Raw genomic sequence first — 21,976 nt, 5'->3', positions numbered from 1 at the left:
CCAAAAAAGCAGAGAAGTTTATTTGAAAAGCGGAGCACTGTCGACTTGAGCGGATCATTTTAAATTTCACATATGTTAGTTGAGGTAGCTGGTATTAATGCTGACCTGGGTATTTTTAGGTCTTTTTGGTTAGGAATTTCAAGGTTTTGGCCGTCAAAAGCAGCACTGTGGCAGATTGTAGCCAGGAAAGAAGGGGGGATTCCCTCTTTGGAAGTGCGGCCTGGTGTTCCAGGCAGTTGACAATGAAAAAAAAAAATCAGCATTCTGATTACAAGCTACAAGGCAGCTTTTGATCCCTTTTAATAATCCTTCTGGCGCTCGCCCCCGTCATTGTCAGACTGCTCTGAGTGCTCTTACAACTCTCTGGAACCATTGTTTTTCCTTCATCAACAAGGTCACTTTTTACAGCAGAGGATATACTTTTAAAAGAACACAATGTACAGTAAAATTCTTTTAAGTTATCATTGAAATCTCTTATTTCAAAACAGAGGAAAGGCTGAACTGAGTTGCAGTTATCTAGGCATCTATCAGAAAAAAAAAACAAATCTGTGCCATTTTAATATTTTATTTAGATCACTGCCTACACTATCCTCTCACATTTCACCTGGTGTTTTTGACTCGTCTACATTTGCGTAGTTTTGTGGGGCATTTGCCTCAACGTGGTACATCCAGTCCTTACATCATCAGTGACTGAGAGCAAAGCAGCCTCTACAGAACAGCCAGACACTCATTCATACCTGAAATAAATTATGAGTCATATCTGCTCTGTCTCATTCATCAAATTGTAACAGTGGTAATTTCTGACAGTGAAATCCCTTAGTTTTAAGAAATTGCTGCTCTTGGAAAAAGTAAGAGGAAGCAGTCATCGTGTAGCTCACTTCCTCTTCCACTTTATCCTTTTAGTTCTCTAAAGGGATTATACTTACATAATGTACTTTTACGACATTTATACATTTTTTAAAAAACAGTTCTGGTGTTCATTTTAAAGTAAGAATGAAAATATATGAATATTTGGCATCCTACAGGAAATGTTAGGTAACTCTTTACCCTTATGTCTTTATGAGGTTTTAGCAAATAAAATGAACTGAAATTGAAAGTCAGGTTCAGTTCCTTAGTATTCTTAAAACACCCAGCTACACATTAAGGTAAGTACATTTTCAACACTATATAGCATAAAGGGGAAAAGGACTACAAAAAGTTTACAAAAATGTCCTTATGCCCCTCTTTAATTTTAAATTTGAATCTTTTCACTGGTGGAAAAACACCAAGCAAGAGCTTTTACTACCTGACAGTAGTGATCAGTGAAAGGTATGTATTAACTCATCTACATCTAGATAAGCCAAAGCATGACCTCATTTCACGCTTACTTTACCCTGTGGGAATGTACTTGATTTCATAACTGCCTCAGACTAATTTTCCCTCAAGTTTCATAAGCATATATGAAAAAGAGCTGTGTAAATACCTGAAGTAGCCCAATGCCCGCTCCCCCCCCCCCCCCCCCCCCCCTCCCCCTCCCCCATTTTTTTTGTTTTAATGTACTTCACAAATGAAAATGAACCTTGGGATCTACTTGACTCATTTACAGTGGCCCTCTAGATGGACTATGACTGTCAATTTCTATGGCTGTTCATTTCCCAAAAGGAGCACGTATCTGAGGGTGTGACTCACATCGCAACCTTGTGTAGCTGCAGACATGCAGAGCAGCGACGATGATCAAATTCCTGCCATTGTAGAAGAAATATATTTGATTACCAGTCCCATATGGGCATGGTCACACTGACGAGAAGTGACCTTAAAAGGAACGATGATTTTCTCACTTAGGCTTGATTTTAATGTAAGTTATTTAAATGTATGTGTAGTTTTAAGTGTCCATGTCCTTTATTGACAATTTCCACTGCATGTAGGAAATAAGATTTGACACAAGACACATAATCCTGCCATACTACTGTATTCCATCTTTCAAAAAAGAAAGACAAGATTTAATATTACTTAACAATATGTTAAAAGTAGCCAGTTTGGCTTCAGTGTTAATACAATATACACTCTATAACAGACTGATAGTGTGAGTATTGTTCTTTTTCAATTTCATTCTGAAAGTATTCTGATACAAGCTGGCTACAGGTCAAAAAGAAAGAAAACAAAAACTGTAACTGGTACACTTTTACTCAACAGTTTGTTAAACAGAACCTAAAAACCAAAAAAAGAACATTGTCAAGTATTACGCCTTCCTCCTTTCTGTGAAACGGGGTGGAAAAGGGGGGGTTGGAGGGGGGAGCAGGGAGTGGAGACCAGCTGACCAAGCCCCCTTGTCAATCGTGGATGAGATGCCGTGCTAGGAGAACGGGAAACGATAGGATAGTAAGCCACAATATCTCAAATACAGCTTTTAATTCATTACATTTTTCATTTTTTTGTTGTTTCCATGTGTCTTTTTTTTTCAGAGGTAAACCATCCAGACATAGCAAGCATCTTTTGACTACAGGTAAGCCAATATAAGAAAATAATTTCAGACCATGGCTTCTTCAGTCAAGAGAAATGCCCAACTCAGACTAAAAGCACACAAGCACGCAAGGAAAATTAATCAGATGTGAAGTAGCATTTTGTGATTCTTTTTCATTTCATTTTTGTTTTAGTTCTGCGGGTGGATCAGTCCAGATGGGTCTGTGTTGGAACCACACAGCGACAAGAACAAAGCAAGGCAGCGTGGGTGTGATTTGGGCACAGCAGGAGAGAAGTTCTGGGAGGACAACAGTTGGATGGTGGTAAAGGGACAGAAGGGGTGGGGGGGGGGCGGGGGGGGGGAGACGTGTGGGTTGGTATAGCTGTTAAGGTACTGATTGTGTCCTGACAGTCACTCACTAACACCTTCAATGTGCAGCAAACGTAGCTTTCTTCAAACTAAAGTTTGACCAGTTGATGGAAAGCCGTTGACGGGTCTGCCGGGCAGAATCCAAGCAAAACCTGCAGAGACAAAAAATAAAAGAAAACACATTAAAAATATGTTTTAAATAGTAGTCATCTGTGACTGATATGGTTTTTTTAGAAAAGTTCAGTCGACTAGTTGCATAATTCACCATGATCGAATGTTCCAAATTAGTTGTGATGTCACAGAATCATGCTCGTAAGTGCACACCCTAAACTGAGGTTTGGGAAAAGGAGCGTAAAGAAACTTCCTCCTTCAGTAGATGAATGTGAAAACAAGCTTCTAGGGTCAAACTCAGTTCAGTGAATCTCAAAACATCCAAGTTAAGTATCAATAAGCAAAACACATTTTTCAGTGGGAGGGGACTTTAACCCTTTCAATTATTTTAGTTTTAAAAGTTAAAGGACAACAAGAGAGAAAGGATTTCAGAAACATCCAGTCGGTCATCCGAGTTTAATAAACACACCTTTTGAAATATTCCACCTCCCTCTCCGTCTCATCCATTTCAGTGCTATCCAGATCGATGTCTTTGGGCAGGAATACATCATCTAAAAAAGGAAAAAAAACATGTGATATTAGCTCCTACTTCAAATATATTTATTAAGTCATTTGCTTTTAATTATATTTATAGGTTTATTCAACATTGTCATGGCCTGAGCAGCACTCGTCCCAACCTGTCAGGACATCATACATTTCTAAAGTGATCCCGCCCACCTCAGACAACGTTTATCATTTGAGGTTACAGTTATTATATATAGTTATAGTATATCTTAATAAATCCAGGTCTTGATTATTCATTTGACTGATATCAGCAGTATATCTGTTGCCACACTCACGTAGTCTGCATATGCAAAATCAAATAAGACCCTTATATAAATGAATTGCCGTTATGAAAAAAAAAAACGGACGCATTACTGTACGTCCTTTCTGGTAATTTTCTTAAGATTCAACAACTACGCTTCCCATGACGTTTTAATACTCGTTATATTGTTAAAATGTCATGGTATTTAGATATTTTGGGCAAACATGGTAGGAGTTACCTATTTACATACAATGTACTGGTATCGATGATTTACATACACGATTTCCCCTTTAATGCTACCACCGGGGGGGGGGGGGGCACCGAAGTTGCACATTTTCAAATTCTACAAATATTGGCTTTAAAATTGTTGAAACTCAAACCTAAACAGATTAAGCAAGGATTTCAAAGAATATGATAATGGATTCTGATTGTATAAGATGTTATGAGGCACCGACCCTAATGACATCTCAGATCTCTCAGTTCTGGTCGAGCAAGTTAAAGAGACCAGCTGAGAAGTTGAGAAGAAGTGAAAGTGTTCAGAAGAGTATGAGATTTGGTTTTGGAACTGGTTCTGTTGCTGCAACTCGTCAGCAAAAATCACTTGTATGTAGCTACACTGTCAGAAAACAGGGCTGTAAAGGCGCAAGTGCAACACCAATTAAAGATTGATTACCTTAAGCGAACCTTGTACTGGCTGCTTATAGAAGTAAATGACAGCAGCAATCAGCAAACATTCACTAACTGCACTATGATGCCGTGTTCATACCAAAGAATACCAGCAAGACAAGTAAGGAAATAAATGTAAAGTTGGAAAGTGAAGCTGATCCTGGTCAGAGTGTTAGAGCACAGTTGGTATTTCTGTCACGTAAGAGAGGGTTATATTTCCCTCACTGAGCATGACGTCTGTAAAGCCACACCAGTAATTTAGACAACCTAATGGATGTGTACCATTTTTTTTTTTTTTTATAGTTGACATACAACTGAATCTTGAAATTGTAAACATCGTCGATCACAGAATACCAACCTATTGAGTTGTTCATCTTGTCCCCCTTCTTCTTCTTGTTCTTCTTGGTCTTGCCTTTGGGCTGTGGGGACTCTGCACTGGGAGGTTTACCGTTCTGCTGGGTCTGCTCAGACTGGGAAGTTGGAGGGGGAGACGGGGAGGGGTTTGACACAGGTGGACTTCTCCTGTCTTCCTTTATTTGGGTCAGGGGTTGCTGCTGCTGCGGCTGCTGCCTTTTTCCACTAGCACTTCTGTTGTTACACCTCTCCTCCCTCCTGGGTTCGGTAGTTGGGAGAGGAGACAAGGCCTCAACAGGCCTGATTCGCGTTGCTTTGGTGTCTGTTGTAGTGGTAGGAGCGATGCCATTAGCTAGCTTTGCTGGCACATCTGAGCTCTTGGGTAACTCTGGGGCCTTCTTAACGGGGGCCTCGCACATGAACACCTTAGCGGACTGCTTTGCTTTAACTTTACTGTTGACCTCAAGCTGAGATGTAGAAGTGCCGTTGTGGAGGGTGACTGGAGTGTGGGGGATGTTGGCCTTCTCACTGGTGCATTTTGGGCTGTGCTGTGTGTTGGGCTGGGGTACGGGGTCATATCTGGGTTCCTTCTGGTCGGGGAGTCGGATGAGGGTTTGAAGCAGCTGCGATTTTCCATTCTGAAGATTATCTAGGACGTTCTGAGCTGTCTGTTTAAGGGGCTGTGGGTTGTTTTGAGGGGGTGCGGTGTTTTCCTTTGCTTTCTCTTTCTTTTTCTTCTTGGCGGCGCGATGTTGCTGCAGTTCCTGCAGCCGAAGCAGTTCCTTTTGAAGAGCAGCCTCTTCCTCTTCCTGCCGCTGTCGTCGTTGCTGCTCCTCCAACAGCTGCTGCTCTTCCCTTTCACGGGCCTCTGCCTCCAGACGGGCCTTCTCCTCCATCTGAAACACATAAACATACACTATGAGCATTATGAAAAGCACCAAAAGGATTGGATTATTTAGTATCAGGGGTTCTGTATTTCCAATGGGTTTAGAGACCGCATGGATAGACAATTTTTAAATGAATTCTTTGTGACAGACAGTTACCTTCTTTTGTTTATGCCTGGCCCGTTTGGCTGCCTTAGAACTAGAAGCAGGTTTATTGTCAGCACTGTTGATGAACTGCAGCAGGTCCTCGACACGCCTGTGGTCCTCCACCCCTCCATCCCGTTCTATCACCGGCTGCTGTTCCTCACGCTTCGGCTGCTCCTCCTTACGTTTTGTCAGACGCAAGCGCAGCTTCTCCCGCATCTCTGCATAGTTTCGACTGGTAGGAGCTGCTGGGGGCTGGGAATAAAATACAAGATACAAGGGATAAGAATAGTCTTTGAAAAAAGTATTAACTCTAATAAACACTATTTTCCATTAGACTACATCTGTCATACGTCAGAACGTCATATGCTTTTTTTTTTTGCTTTATAATGCTTACAAACATTTTAGTTTGAAACTAACTACAGGCAGAACTGAAATTCAAGATTGTTTGAGAACATTCAAATAAGTACTTGTAATTAGCATCCTTGGAAATTTGTAAGAAAACAGGAACATGTTAATTTGAGGTGAACATGTTAATTTCAGTGAGTAATAACCATTTTGTGTCTTACCCCGCCATGCCCAAAGAACTCGCAGTAGCAGCAGTCACAGTACTTTCCTTCTTTCTGGTTGGTGGATGTGGAGGTGGAGGAGCTATGCTCAGAGCAGCTGTCCTCGTCCTGACTCTCCTCTCCATCATACGGCTGGTGCTCGTATGCCCCATTCCCCTCACAGCGATGGCCTTCACAGTCAGGATCACTGAAAAGGATGATGAATAAAACCAAATCCTATAAATACCTGCCTTCAATTTAGGGTATTTTCTTCTGCATCACTAACAACAACATCACCTTCCCCTTCATATGAGTCTCAGTTGGCTTACCTGCAGACACTGGGCGGGGCGCTGACGGGACCATCTGCTGAGGAGGCTGGAGGCTCGGCAGGCGGGAGGCACAAACCCTGGTGGGCCTCCACAAAGTCTGGGGCTGGAGCGGCCATCTTTGGAAAGGGCTGCGATCCCATTGTGGGAAGATGCGTGGTGGGTGCTGGGGGCAGGGCGGGACCAGAGAGCGGAGGGAGGGAGGTCAGTACTCCTGCGGAGCCGTTTCTAGGGGTGGCTGGAGCGGGTTGCCTATGGTCCTCTTTACCTAGATTGTGAAATACATCATCTAGAGGAGACAAAGATACACTGGATGAGAACACAGTTTTGTTCTCCAAACCAACGTGTTAAAGCATGCAGTTATTCACAGAGCTCCCATACAATGGAACAAGTTAATGACTAACAAAAAATTCAAGAAAATTAACTGGAACGCACATTTTCAGAAAAGAAAGAAATAACAAAAGCCACAGAAAATTTTGTCATACTTTTTTTGACTTGTATACTTATGTGGTCAAAGCTATAATTACCAAAAAGAGGAAGTTTAAGTTTTATACATATATGTTCTTTAGGTGTGTGCAGTTTTGGTTCCCCCTCCTTTCTATAATTCAGGACGAACACAACACTGAGTGTGTGAGAGCTGTCAATGCCTCAGCGGGTACTGAAATAACATGAACCAAAAGTATGATCCGTTGGGAATCAGTGTTAACATTAACATCCTATGCACTCAGAAAGTGGAAGCTAGTTAGCCTAGCTTGCTCGTTTCAACTTTCCAAGTGGAATACAAACTTTAAAACATGATCGTGTTCCCAAATTTTTTATCATTGTAAAAAGGACGAGCGTCTTAAACGGTACATGACCAATGCTTTATGTGCTTCTTGAAAAAGGGGAAAGAATACCAGTATTCAAAGGATTTACTGGGATAAAACGTGCTACAGTCAGTAGCACACCACAGAAGTTGACAGTTCATCTCCTAGCAACGCATGCCAACTCTCACTCTCAAATGTCAGTCAACCACTGTCAAAGGAAATACCCCCCACCCCACAGGCTTGAAGCTTTGACACTGTTACCACTGTACCACAGTTTTAACTTCTTTTGAAAAATGGAAAATTGTGTAAAATTGCTGCAGTGTCATTGAGAATTTCCAAATAGTGAGGAGCATTACAATTTCAGTTTGATTGTTGAGCAAGACTATGACTAACTACGCTTAGATCATTGCTTAATGTTGACTGTTATTTATGTAGTTTGATTATTGTGAATTGTGTTTTATTAATAGTATTGTTCATACTCAGTGGGATGAAACACAGTAGTCGTGGGCGCATCCACAAAACCTCAGTGGGGTAGGTGCTAGATACAAAAAACACCTTAGTTTACTCTGGTACTCGGTGGGCACACCAATAGTTCAATACCTTTAAATATATTTGGTATTTTTTCAAGGTTGTGCATTGTAATTAACTTGTGTTACAGCAATTATTAATGATTTATTTTTACCAAATTGATGTATTTTTCTTTAGTTTTGATTTGATTTAATTTGATTTTCATTTCTTTTCTTTTTCTTTTCTTTTTTTTTTACAGTGTCATCAGATGATTGTGAATTAATTATTAACTGTATGGATCCCAGGAAGATTTGCAACCACTACAGTGGCTGCTAATATGAAGTCTTGCATTCAAATCTACATACAGTAGCATCAAGTGCCCTATAAATGTAATTCTTTTTCCAAAGATACAGAAGCATCCCTCTCACATCCGATCCATATTTGGATTGAAAGGCTGTGGTGATCAATACTTAATAAGTTCTTATAAACTATTATCACAAAGATATTGACTGAATACCCTCGTGAGGCCTGTGAATAGCTAATAATGACCAGGTTCCTTGTTCCAGTGTGGGTGTGCATTCAATTTTTTAACGGACTAAGAAAAGCTAAAAAGCAAAACATTTTCCTTGACTGGTAAACAATCTCTGTCACCAGCAAGCTCTCTTACGAGTACTAACCTAACCACTGCTCCTACCTCCTATATTACCTAAAGAGTTGGGTCTTTTAGATGCTAGGTGGATAGGTGGGTTATTACTTGACTGGACAGTGGTGGCAGTGCAGGACACAGAGGACGTGGAGGCGGAGGTGGCCATCACTACTCGGTTGGTCTCCATGAAGGCATCCTGGAAATTGTAGAGACACTTCTTCTTGGCGCCACTCTTCTTCTGCTCTTTGGCTTCCGAAGAGGAGCATGACGACGAGGATGATGATGAGGACGAGGACGATGATGAGGAAGAGTTAGAGGAAGGGGGTAGAGGAGTGGGCAGCGAGGGGTGTTCCCCTTGGGGGCCGATAGATGTTGGGGGGAGGGGGACGTCAGCGAGGGGTGGTCCAAGCATGTCACCTGTTGATACATAATGTGAGAGGAGGCGTGATTTTGACTTGCTGAGTTCGTCCATTCACTCAATTTTTGATCATTTCTGTTTTGCCCGAGTGGCTCACCTGGTAGGGACTCAGGCAACAGCATAGAAGGATTCCAGCTCTTCATCACAGCGGCATCCCACAGGTTCTCAAACTTGAGCGAGAGGCACTGCAGTGAGCTGTTCCAGTCACCTGCTCCGCCCGCACCACCAAAGCAGTTCTGGTAGACGTGCTCTGGTAATGACGGGCTGAAGGCTGGCTGCTTGGCCGCTGAGTGGTTTGATGTAGGGTTTGGGGGCAGAGGCTTGAAAAAGAACAGAGAGGTCGAGTTAAGGTACAAGACAAATTGTCTCATTAGTTTGGGATTATGAGATGAACTGATTTGAGCAGACATACAATTCAGTTTTGGATCAGTTCCACTGTGACTGGGTACACTCTGACCCCTTGTGGTAGACAATTAAAATGACAGTGAAATTAAGTGAAACTAGAGTACAACTAAGCTTAGTATTGTTCCTGGAACCTTAAAAAAATCCCCAGTGATAAGGAAATGAATCAGTTTTCCCTGAAAGAAACTATCAGAGCTACAACTTAACACATCGAAACAAAAAAAGAAAAGAAAATAGTTTCTGTCAATCCTTATGGAACCTGCGGGGTCAAGAGTAATCCTCACCTTGTTGTGTGTGAGAGGAGGACTGGGAGGGTAGAGTGTAGGGTGCAGTAGGGGCCGGGAGAAGTTGTGTAGGGGCAGGTGGCCGTGGATGTGGGGGTAGAGGTGGAGGGCGGGGTGGGCAGGGGGAGCCTTGCTGTCTGTGAAGAACTGGTGTCCAACAGCGGGGGGAGGCGCGGCGTGGAGCCGACTAGGGGGCAGGCATGTGGCAGGGCCCAGGTTGGAGGAGCTGGGGTCCTGGTTGCACACGTGGCACTCGCAGGCATGCTGGACCTGTTCTACCTGAGGTGGTAACACAAATTCAAAACAGGTTGTCTACTTTTATTCTGGAGTGTGTTCCTCAACATAAGACAATTGCCCATGTGGGGGGAAAAGGTCTGGGTATTGTTTGAAAATGTTGTGCCAATAAAATACCTAAGTTTTGGTATCAGTGACAAATGATACTTTTTTCAGTACATTATTTTTGGGGAATACACGGTTTATCATTTAACAAAATTGGCGGAATTTCTTTGTGGCCGTCTAAAATTGGCAAAATTATGATTCAAATCAGTAAATATGTGATTTAAGCTTTCTATACTAAACAGTAGGATACTCTTATGCTACCGAAACATTTTGGTCAGTAACACACACACAAAAGAAAAGAACTGAAGTAAAACAGAAACAAAAAACCCAAGTCGAAAGAGCAACTCATCCCTAAACCAAAACCCTTTGTCTCCACTATGAAAAACAATCCTGTGAAATACCGTGATTGTCCTTCCTTCTTCTGTGTCTAAACACGTTTAAAAGTAATGACTGTATGTGCATCAGCTTCCCAGCATTCCCAAGCAATTATGATAAAGATGTCTCATTAGAAGTGTGGTAATACCTGCTGGTGGTTGTAAGAAGGTGGAGGACTGTTAGTCTTTCCTGAGGAAAGTTCCTCCTGTTGCCCTGGGGGCTCCCCACTGCCATCAGCTTCCTCCTCGTCACCCTCTGATGAGCTACTGCTGCTGGTAATGTGAGGAGACTGAGGTGGAAATGTGCAAATGGGACAAATGAAGATTCTATTAGGAAATGAGTGAGGAGCAGTACACAAAACACTTCCCGAACTACTGGTAACTCACTCATAATGAATATCAGTTTCATCATCCAGAAACTCAGCAGGGAAATTCACAACTAATCTTAGGCATTGTTCAAAGTATCAAATCAGTGTAGAGCTCACCCCTGCCTTCAGCGCCACGTTTTCACCCTCCCCATTGATCTCACTGTGGAGGCCGTTCACAGCAGCGCTCACAACACTGTTGTCCTCATAACCACTCATGGGGTAGATGTCCCCAAACTTACTGGACAACGGAGGCACTTCGTCATCATCACTAATACTAGAAGAAAGAGAAGTGAGAATCAAGAGAAATGAGTAGTCAGGTTAGGGGAAAGTGAAAGAGGGGGAAATGGCAGCTTCTTGGAAGAGGTGTGCAATTACTATATGATATAGACAAATGATGCCACACCACCTTTAATTAAAGTTTTCATTTTAAAATTGAATTTAAGGACAATATTAATCTTTAGGGTGAGTGAACAATGTACCACACACTCTAACCTGTGCCTATGACATGAACAACTATTTGACTGGGACTGGGACTAGCACTGGGATTGGTTGGTTGACTTACAAAGTGTTGGTGTCCCCTTCAGGCATAATAAGTCTTGGATGCTGCTGAATGGTGATGGGAGAACTAGAGTTGGAGCCGGACGCTGAACTGCCGGAGGAGAGGCTGGGAGGGTGCACCTCTGCCAGGTAGTCCCGTGGAGGTTCCCCTTGCAGAGGCAGTTTGATGTGGAGGTCCTCAGCAATGGGAGAGTCCATGATGCCACATGTCAAGATGTGGGAGAGACTGCAGTCATCACATGTGCACCTGTTGGGGTGTGCAATACGGACAAAATTAATCCGTATCACAGCATTATGTCAATAGTGATTTACTACTATATTCAACTTCTTATTGTATAAACTACAATTCATGTTCATCTCAGTAAGTTAAATGGTTTTCAGTGTTTTACTAAGAAAAAAAAAACTAATTTTGACAATAAATAAAGTCATGTTTAGGACTTAATGAAATGATGGATCTTGGTAAAATTTACCAACCATTCATTTTGACAGGATGACGTATGAGACTTTTGTCACTGTATGATTACTAAGCAATTATACTAAATCACTGCCAAGCCCCAAATGTTTGGGAATAACAGTCAAAAACTAATTCTCTGTTGCTGAAATCAAAGCCTCTAGCAGGTTTAGATAATATTCATTTTAATATAAATGAGAAATTCAACCATACATGTTGTGCAGATCAGATTCAAAATCTCACACTTTAGCTCACTCATTAGATGAAACAGGGGCGTACACTTTCAGAGTGGGAACAATTCCCTGACAACTCAAAGTCAGGGAATTAAATCTTTCATAAACTGACACGACAAGATGATAAATTGTTGAAAGATTAATAGGAAAATAAGAATAGATTTTCTTTCATTTGAAAATAAAGCTAGTCTCAACTATGTTTCACATCTACTGCAAGGCAGTGAATTGATCCCACGCCAGATAATGACATAACAGCTAATCCTCTAAACTCACCTTCTCCGATAATTACAGTTTGGACAGTCTGGAATACTCAGACGAGATGAGAGCATTCTCATAGTGTCTGTGAAGTTGTTGTCTCCGGTGGGCGACTTCTTACTGTTAGGTAACTAGAACAAAAAGAGAGGTAAAGAGAACAAAATAAAGAACTGCTCTGATTCAGAGAAATGCACATTATAATCTGCCATGATGGCTCCATATTCTTGTATCATACCTGTTCTTCTATATATCTTCTCTGCTTAAAGAACTCCCAGTCCTCCTTCAGCATTCGCTGCTTAGTCTTCAAAGTCTGGAAATTGGCAAATCATGAAAGAAACATAAACTTCTATACATCAAAGACTGGAAAAAAACATCTGTCTGTGTTCAGATATAATTTTAAAACGTCTTACATTTTTGCTAATCAAGGACTTGTGTGGCTCTGTTCTTTGGTTGGTGAGACTCTGACCCTCCACCTTAAAAAGCAGCTGCAAAAGAATCACATACAGTATTTAAACCATTAATAATTATTATCTTTATCCACCTTAAGTGCCACCTTTATATAAAAGTACTGTTACTTTCTGCATCAAATGCATTTGTGTTGTCTTGGATGTGTTTACCTGTTCATCTACATAGTCATCAATCCTCTTCTCACACTCCTGCCATTCAGCAGCCACTGAAGCCATCTCCTGCTGCAGCTGCTGGTAGCTCTCTAACAAGGTCCTGTACATATCTTCATTGTATGAATCATGGGAGGCTGTGCCATGTCTGAATGAGGGATGAAAAATAAGACATGTAATTTGTAGACACTTGCTGAATGGCTCAGGAAAGAAAGATGCAAAATTTAACAAGACTAAGAAGACTGGGAAGATGGGCATTAATTTATTTGGTCATAAACCAAAGTATTGGACAAATTATCATTTTGACCTGATGATGGTGCTAGATGAAAAGTCAGGGGATCAACAAGGATACATCCTCTGGGGACCATGAACGCCTGTACAAAACTTAATCTCAATCTGCCCAGTAGTTGTTGAGACATTTCCATCTGGGCCAAAATGGCAGACCCATTAACATAGCCAGTGTTTCCCCTAGGATGAGTGATTTGGCCTGCGAGGGGGGTGTTGTCGATTGGTTTTTTTGGGGGGGGGGGGTTAGTAGGCAGCTACACATTTCTCCGTTTTCTATTTATCTGTTTAGTGTCGTCAGACTAGACTAACCCATTGTTGCTAACTTTGGAGCTAACCCCTTCACAAACAACAGATGTGACTTTTCATGGTCTTGACAAGCTGCGGCATTTATTAACTGACACACTGTAGTCTGTACTGTACATTTACTGGCAGAATGACAACTTACTGCTAACCTTTTCCTCTGCTCCACTCGCAATCACCATTATTTTTCTGCCGCTCACTCTCTTGCTTAACCACTCACTCGCTTACGCTTTGCCCTATTCCTTAAAAGGAGACTGCTACCTGCAGTTTCCCAGGCAACAACATAGATGTTAACTCACGTTTCGAGACAGCGCTGCTCAGAGGCTCCCAAACGCTATTGATTTGCGAATGAATGGATATTTGGCGTTACTTTTGACATTTAAAAAAATATTTTTTGGCCTGGCGGGGGTTCTCGTTGACGGCCCGCCAGGCCTGTACTATTATAGTGGAAACACTGATAGCCATGCACAAGCATGGCTAAAAACATTTGTATGTGTGGAACAATAGTTTGGATCTGAAGTAGCAGATAAGTGATGAGTAACTTCTATCTTTCTTTAAACTAGTAAAACTATATCTTACTTCAGCTGTGCAACCAGTGCAGGTAAACTGCTGTGCAAGATGGGTTCAGAGAACACCAGATTCTCAAAAAGGTGCTTGTTGTGCAGCTCCCACGTCACCTGGAATTTCTGGAGGTGCTCATTCTCCTGAGGAAAAAACAGCTTGGATTATTGTTGATTCAAAAACAGTAACACCAGCTATGTCAAAACATAGCACTACATGCTGGATTCATTGTTGAAAAGGTAAAAACGTTGCCTTTGGTGCCACCTGCAGGACAGCTAACACAGTATCTCTAGCTTCACAAAGAGCAAACTGACCAGGGTGAGCAGGAAGCTGCTGATGGTGCGTGCAGCTTGACAGAGGGCGTTGTACTCCTCCAGCAGCAGGGAGATGAACTGGTGGGCTTGAGGAGGACCCTGGGCTGCAGCCACGGTCCCCACTGGTCCTGTAGTCTTGGAGCCTGCAGACAGGTGCTTCAGTAGCCGCACCTTCATTTCCAAGACATATTCACGGGCCTGCTGCTCCAACCGCTGGTACAGCTGGTAGGGGTCCTTCTCACAGAGTCTAAAAGAGGAAAATAGATCCTTTAACAATCAAAGAAACCAATACATTGAGACTGGACAAGTGGGTTTAAATAAAAACTCCCAACAAAAGACTTGTTGACCCTTCTATAGAATCAAACCGGGTTTCCCTACCAGCACATCATCGTGATTCAACAGGAATCAGTCATGTGAAGGAAGTAAAGATGCCATTTTATGCTGCCTTTAACCTGACCAATTACAGCAGAGAAGGAAATAGTTTCAGCTTGTTGACATCATTTCTTTCAAAGGCCTCTGATTGTTTTTACAGAAGCTTGTTTCCTGCATCCACAGAGACTTTGACAGTTCAATAGAGACCTCTAGTGGACACACACCCTAAAATAAAGACATATGACAGAAAGCAGTGAAACGGAGCTCTGCTTGCAGTTATTATACCTGTCCACCAGCTCCTTCATGCCCTCCTTGTCTCTCTCTAGGGGCTGGTCATGGTCATCTGCCAGTGGTGTTCCCGTCTGACGGTAGATACAACGCACCAGGTAGCGAACCTCCGACCAGTGGTTCTGCAGCTGCTGAGATTCCCTCTCTGACTCGGCGGAGATCTCCCTGTAATTCAAGGCACAAAATCATGAAGATCGCATCAACTTTTGAATAAAGATAATCGGTTGAAATTAAGATCACTTCAGAGGCAGTCGTTCCGAACTGACCGTCGCTCATTGCAGGCTTCACAGCTGCACACTGTATCAGCAGGCATTGGTGCGGTGAGGTCCGGGGCAGGGAGCATGGGTAGTGTAGGCGCAGCAGTGGTCAGTCTGTCCCCTGGGGCTGCTTCCTGGCCCAGGTTTCCATTACCCACAGGCATGTGCAAAAGAAAGTCCTGGCTCTGTGGGAAATACGAAAAATAACATACTTAGATACAGAACAATATTTAAACATTTCTCAAGACACAATTGCAATGTTTTAAAGACAATTCTAAATTATTGTGTTGTTTGCTGAATCATAAATACTATACAATAACGTGATGTTTATGATGTTTTGATGTCTAAAGTCCAAAAGACGCTGCAATGGCAAATCATATGACTAGCACACATTGGGAATGTCAACAGGAAAGTACAATAAGCCTGAAATAATGCATATAATGTGAATGTGGAGCAATTCTCTGTATTTAGGAGTATTTTATGTTTTTCAACAGTCATCGCACATAGCCTCAAAACACCACAAAATATTATATTTATAAAGCCAGAACCGTGGGTCACAGAGGTCTGAACACTGTTATGTCTCAGCGATACAGTTCTCCTTCCTTGTCCACTGTGGCAGCTACAAGGCCAAGGAAGAAGACATGCTATGACCTGCCAACAAAGGAAGTCAAGGTACAGCAGCTGGGATCAGCTAATTAAAGGAGCAAGTCTTGTGTCTGTGTCAGGACCTGATAATTGGGCACAATACCAACCATGTATCATACAGCAGGAATTGCATGGGACAGATGTTACTTACTCAGTAACTGTCTCCTGCAGATCCCAACAAATTCACCAACAGCTGCATCTTTTCATCCATTCCTCCCTTGCAATTTTAAAAAATTATAAACACGCACAATGTGCTGAAATAAGTAAGAATCTACATTTAGTAACAATTTCTAATCGAACCAATTTAGATAACAGAGTTAGACTAACCTCCCTAACCTCGGTGGCTAGGATAGGGGCCTCACTGATCTAATCGGTGCCAAACTGCTGGATTTACAGTATAATTATGTGTTAAAATTTCGTTAATGCAAATTTAACAATTTCTGCAGCTGCTTCACAGGAAAAGCTTCTCAGTGGTTTGGCTCTATAAGCCCATAATAATGTGAATCAGCATAGTAAGGCCCTGCTGTGAGGATGCAATGGAACAATACATTTATGAGGAAACCAAACCCAAGCTCAGCAGCCAAAGCCAAAGCACCCACACACACATACACAAAACTGAGGAGAGCAAATACCCCTGACATACAGTACCAGTCAAAAGTAAATTAAATAAAAGAAATTGTGTCCAAACTTCTGACTGGTTCTGTACCTGACAAGCTTTATTATAAAGCATGACCAAAAATATATGAACCAGCTCTTCTACGTAACCACGCACGACTACTAGAGGTAACAAAGAGGATTTTGAGTTATATTGTAATAGAGCTGCAACTAATCTCTTGATTATTTTCTTGATTAGTCGCTTGGTCTTTAAAATATCAGAAAATGGTGAAAATGTTGGTCACCGTTTCCCAAAGCCTAAGATACAACCTCAAATGTCTTGTTTCATGCCGACCAACAGTCCACAACCCAAAAATATTCAGTTAACTGTCATAGAAGACTAAAGAAACCAGAAAATATTCACACTTGAGAAGCTGGAACAAGAGCGAATTTTTGTGTTTTTATTTCTGACCATGCAACTTTGAATCATGGGGTCAGTAAGGCAGTGTGTCTCTGAGATCATGTCTTACTGTAGAAAATAAATCTCGCAGAAGTGGACACATCTAACTCATGTGAGTAATGCAATTTAAAAATTCTGCTACAATATGCAGATTTAGTAAGTTTCTGGGTTTGAATTTCCTAATCCAATAGCTGAGTAATGACAGGAATTTCCCTTAATTCAGATCTCCAATGTGCAAATAGCCAAATTAGCTAGAACTGTCTCTGTGTTAAAACATTAATGTGATTAGCAGAGGGGACTACACATTACTTCTAATTTAAAAGGAATGGTAGAAGATGAAACTACTTCTTGCAGTCTATATTACAAATAACAGATTTTCCTGCTAATTACGCCGCATTCTCACTCACTCTCCAGCAAAGTAGGCACAGGTAAAAAAAAACAACGCCCTGTAAAAAAATAAGGTTGAGTCGTTTCCTTTTTAAATTTTGTATGTGGTCAAAATTTGTTAATAGCCAATAGCCTTACAAATTACAACCAATAATAATCACACCCTTATAAACACAACCCAGACGAAGAAAAGTGACATTGTACTCCAGTGAAGAAAACGCTGGGTGGAATCACAAGATTTTCCCACTACTAAATTAGTGCTGTCCTTGCAAAGACACAAGCTGGGTGCATAGCATGGGCTGTCTAACATAAAGGGGCTCTTTATATGAAGAGGTATTAGCTTTAGACATCATGGCATCTATACAGCACAGGCCTGAGAGGATAATTGCAGTCACGCTCTGATGTGTAAAAGAAAAAGAAACATCTGACAGTGAGGAATATACTTCAGACGTACTGAAATCTTATCTTCATGTATGCATTATAGTTTAATGCATTGTAAGTATTTGATCCACTGCATTGTTCTTTGTTCGAAGAGCGTGACAGAGAATTTGCATATTTAAGCTAGATATTATTATCTAGCCATAGTTTAAGCCAAGTCGAAAAATTAAATGATAACATGTCCTTTATTTCATTCTCTACAGCAACAGCTGCTGCTTCTGACCACTGCATCTGTTTTAGCCTTTTTGGCAAAGAAGCAGAGGTCTCTGGTGAACACCCAGAGGCTACACCATGCACTGAAAGAATGACCACAGCTGTGCGAGTTAAATTGCAGATATCTGGCATCGGTGCAGAAACATAACATTCGGAAATGGTGAATCATGCAAAGAACTGGGGGACATGTAATACATTTTTTTCACTATATCCATAAACTTTTAGTGTCTGTCGTTTCTTTTTTATCCTCAGCAACATCCCACGACTTCAAATCATTTTCCTGTGATGTCATTCATACCCAGGTGACTTACCCCTAACGACTGCTCCAGAGCAGTGTGCCGGTCCTCCTTCTCCACTGTGCGCCTGCAGTCTGAGCACACCCACAGAGGCAGCTGGAGGGCACTGGGTGTCTTGGTGGGCTGCGCTGTACCGTTCTGGCCCGGGATCCCTGCCTCCGAAGGCACGGCGCTGTCTTTACGCTCACATCGGCATAAGAGGCAGCGGTCGCCAGCCGTGTAGGGAGCCCGCTGGTTCAAGCCGAACGTGAATGGGGTCTGTGAGAGAAGGTATGTAGTTACTGTCAGCGTGAGCGTTGTGGGTCACTCATCGTCTCCCGTTACTCCAGTAGTAATCTGACTGAACTGTTGCTGCACTCAAAGGCAGAGCAGTAAAACAATAATCGTGCCAAGTGCTTAAAGCTTTTTTCTTAATCGTTTGCCTCCATCAAAAACTTTATAGTTTCATTCAATCCAATATGACGGTGTCAAAATCCAAAATTACGCAAATAATCTATGAAAATAAACAAATAATGTATGATTCTTATATTTACAGTTTCAATGTAATGCAACATTCAATTCTGTATTTTTGAGACGTCGTAATGAAACAACTGAGTTTTGCCTGACCCATTTAGACCAATTTCTCAGCATCATAAACAATCAGTGTTTACAGTATAACAAATACAACAGAAAGTAGCTCGGCTAAACACACACATTTTGAACAAGCCTGGAGTGGACTGTTTGATTCATCATGTGTATTAAATCAAAAGGTGTGTGCTGAACAATATACAAAACAAGACACTGTTACAGCCATATTGATTATTTACGATGGTGTATGTAAACAGGACAATATGTTGCATCATATTCCATGGTGCACTAATGAATACTTTTGTGGGAATCATCAGTCAGATCAATTTCGTTAGAGGGGAAACTTTGCCGGATGCAACTGTAGCTTAGACACTATAGCAAGATCCATAATGATGCTACTGGGATACTTTTCTTACTTTTTCTTTTCTTATTCAGAGCAGTAAGATCTACATTCCTATAAAACGTGTTTGTAAAATAATAATTCGAACAAAGGTTATTTGAGCCGAGAAATTCAGTCAGAGCGAATGGACCAGCTCCAAATGTGACATGTGATGACATCATCGATGTCTTGGTGATGTGCTTTCCAGTTTAGCCGGTTGTCTGTGGTTGTAGATATTGATTTTACTGCCCAAACTCATTAGAATAGCAAAATATTCCAAAATTCAAGGCAGATCTTTCCTCTAAAGAAACGCTTTGATTAGAGTCCCTTGAAATGTGGATAAATGCCAACACAAGGCTGCTTCTGAGGTGTCAGCACTATGACACTGGTGTAAAAAAAAGTGCTGCAAAACAGAAATTAGTGTTGTAATTGTTCATTCGAGGTGGAGAGTCACAACACAACTGGACTGGCGCCCATCACTGGTCCTAGTGTGTAGTCCGAACACAAATGTTGGAGCATCTTGACGCCCTGCTGTGGCTGAGCACACAAGTGTGTTTGGAGAATCAAATATGCTTTATATTTATGATAATTTGGCCATTGTGTCACTTTGGATATGTTTTGATTTTTGTATGTAAAGGCTATTAAAAAAAAGGTGTCAGATAAAAAATCTTCAGCCGATGGACTTCTGATGTAAATAGTTACATTAAATGGAAACATCTCATGTGAATTTACCTGAAGGACTCCGGAGAAGTCAGCATTCACTGGTCCTTCCGTAAACTGTGGTGTAACACTGTTGTTCACTTTGACCTGAGGAATAAAAACAACCCCATGTTTACATACAGCCACCCACTTAATAGCGACAAGCACATGATTAATTCTTTCTGTGGAAAGTTTTCTTAACACAGCCTAGAAGAGTGAATCACTTTTAGTGGGACGCTTATTGTAACATCACATTTTAAAATCAATGTTTAGAGTAGAGAACTGAAGTAGAGACATTTCTCCAAGTCTCCAAGCTAGCTGTGTGTGTGGTGCACATGCAAGGCAGAAAATTGTCAAGCAATGTAGTCAGGTCTTCTGAAGTTTCTAGGCAGGTATACTACTATATACATACTATATAAACATAAATGTGTGCACAAATGATAATCAGACATATATCATGAAGTGCCAGATCTCAATGGAAAGATGGCTGGTGCCCACGACAGAGATAATTGATAGATAATGTGTAATTAATAGATAACGTGAAGCAGCAGCACCTGTGTGTGTGTGTATTATAAACATATACATATTTGCTACATGAAGGATTTGTTTTAACTATGCTGCTACATCAGTACATTAAATATACCTCAAGAAACAGAACATAATTTGTGAGTTGAACTACCAAATATAAGTCAGGTGTAATGAAACTAAAATTTTCTTTATGAAGTCAATGCAACACTTACTTACCGTTTTAGTGCCAATTTAAGCCAACCTGAATAGCTACAATAAGTTTGATGGTTTAGCTCATGTCCTGGCAGGTATAACCCAGTTAAACTCAGGAAAAAAAACTTTATAAGCCGGAAAGATTGGAAGGTCAGCTTGTAAAAACACATCCAAGGCCCGACGGGACTCAAGTTGTTAGCATTAGCTAGCATTCATGTTTATCTGTGTAAAAGCAGTCTGTGTTTAACCTAATGTTACTCTTGAATAATCGTGTCTTCGCCAGTGTAAGCTCAACCTACCTGCACTGTATTAGCTCAAAATAAAGCTTTGAGGTGTTTAAATTGTTGTCGATTCTGCTACGGTCTCTGAACTTCAGCTAACGATGGTAGTCACAGCCTTAACAGATAAGTAGCCTGATGTTTACGGCAGTTTGTAACAACATAATAAGGCCACTTTAACAATATGGTTATAACTTACGGCTTGTTAGCTGGCACGGTAGTCCACATAGCATAACAACAAGCATTAGCGTTAATTAAGCCAATTTATATCTAGATTTGTTGCATAGGTTAGTCAGCTAGCTGCCTTCCTCGCATCAGTGTCGGGCCCTGATCAGATTTGTGTCGTTGATAACGCTGCTAGCTAGTCGCCCCCGTTTTGACATCCACCGGTTAACATTGTGTGTCACTCTTACCTCTCCGTTTATGCCCGTGATGGACCCCATATTCCCATTGCCTGCGCTGCCAGGTGTTAAAAAGCTGACGACAGAGGCAGGTGTTGCTGTTCCCGCACAGCCTAGGGCCGAGGCAACCCCGGCCTTGCCACCGCTGGTGTTGCAGACAGCACTGCAGCTACTGCCACCGCCCCGCTTGTTCTTCCTGCGTTTAGCCCCTCGTTTAGCATCGGTTGGACTCATTTTTTTCCACAAAAGAAGCGAGACAACTTGCCGTCCAGTCTTGGCAGGGTCTCAAGTGGAATGCCTGGCACAATCACTCGGGTATAAATCCGGGATAGCGATTTAGATACTCCCAAAACGACAGACACTCAGTTCCATCAAAGTGCAAGGCGACTTCATAGATTCCAATATGGCTTCTGACTGGACTGCCTCAGCCTGGCTTCAGATTGCGTTGCAACGTAACTACGCGTCCCGCATCCCGGGGCTGATGGGAAATGGAGTTGTTGTCGTGTAATATCAAGTCGTGAGCAAACTGGGGAGAAAGTAGTTGCGATAAACATTAACGATGTAAGGCTAGACCAGCACATTAACCTGTACACTGTCGCGTTTTACATAAAAAT

General features: G+C 41.6%; 1 protein-coding gene across 4 annotated transcripts; it reads right to left on the bottom strand.

Moving 5' to 3' along the window:
* Positions 1-2,047: 2,047 nt before the first annotated feature.
* Positions 2,048-21,770, bottom strand: fam193a (family with sequence similarity 193 member A). 4 transcript variants are annotated; one of them, XM_042427847.1, is made up of 24 exons: positions 21,375-21,770; positions 19,997-20,071; positions 18,334-18,576; positions 15,295-15,470; positions 15,026-15,193; positions 14,369-14,615; positions 14,073-14,197; positions 12,906-13,053; positions 12,699-12,773; positions 12,524-12,598; positions 12,307-12,419; positions 11,354-11,596; positions 10,909-11,065; positions 10,573-10,713; positions 9,711-9,989; positions 9,122-9,344; positions 8,667-9,023; positions 6,651-6,936; positions 6,343-6,529; positions 5,789-6,028; positions 4,750-5,641; positions 3,390-3,471; positions 2,860-2,961; positions 2,048-2,332 (listed from the first exon to the last, which is right to left on the bottom strand). In XM_042427847.1, exons 1-23 carry the CDS (start codon positions 21,594-21,596, stop codon positions 2,868-2,870), a joined length of 4,848 nt encoding a protein of 1,615 aa, XP_042283781.1. In that variant the 5' UTR covers positions 21,597-21,770; the 3' UTR covers positions 2,048-2,332; positions 2,860-2,867. The 4 variants fall into 4 exon arrangements, with proteins under 4 accessions (XP_042283781.1, XP_042283774.1, XP_042283765.1 ...); XM_042427840.1 differs by having other exon boundaries at positions 2,866-2,961; XM_042427831.1 differs by having other exon boundaries at positions 2,048-2,961.
* Between the last annotated feature and the right edge of the window lie 206 nt (positions 21,771-21,976).

Source organism: Thunnus maccoyii, chromosome 2 (assembly GCF_910596095.1).
Source record: "Thunnus maccoyii chromosome 2, fThuMac1.1, whole genome shotgun sequence".
NCBI classification, from domain to species: Eukaryota; Metazoa; Chordata; class Actinopteri; order Scombriformes; family Scombridae; genus Thunnus; species Thunnus maccoyii.
The sequence above is the reverse complement of the archived record's forward strand: the minus strand, read 5'-3'. Positions and strand labels throughout refer to the sequence as shown.

What these genes read in the sequence shown, in the direction of transcription:
- fam193a (XM_042427831.1), bottom strand. Translation starts at nt 21,596, where the DNA reads ATGAGTCCAACCGATGCTAAACGAGGGGCTAAACGCAGGAAGAACAAG. An exon ending in AGTCCTTGATTAGCAAAAAT is followed by an intron (nt 12,599 to 12,698) that starts GTAAGACGTTTT and finishes GCCAATTTCCAG; the next exon opens with ACTTTGAAGACTAAGCAGCG. An exon ending in CCAGGCATAAACAAAAGAAG is followed by an intron (nt 5,642 to 5,788) that starts GTAACTGTCTGT and finishes TATGTGTTTCAG; the next exon opens with ATGGAGGAGAAGGCCCGTCT.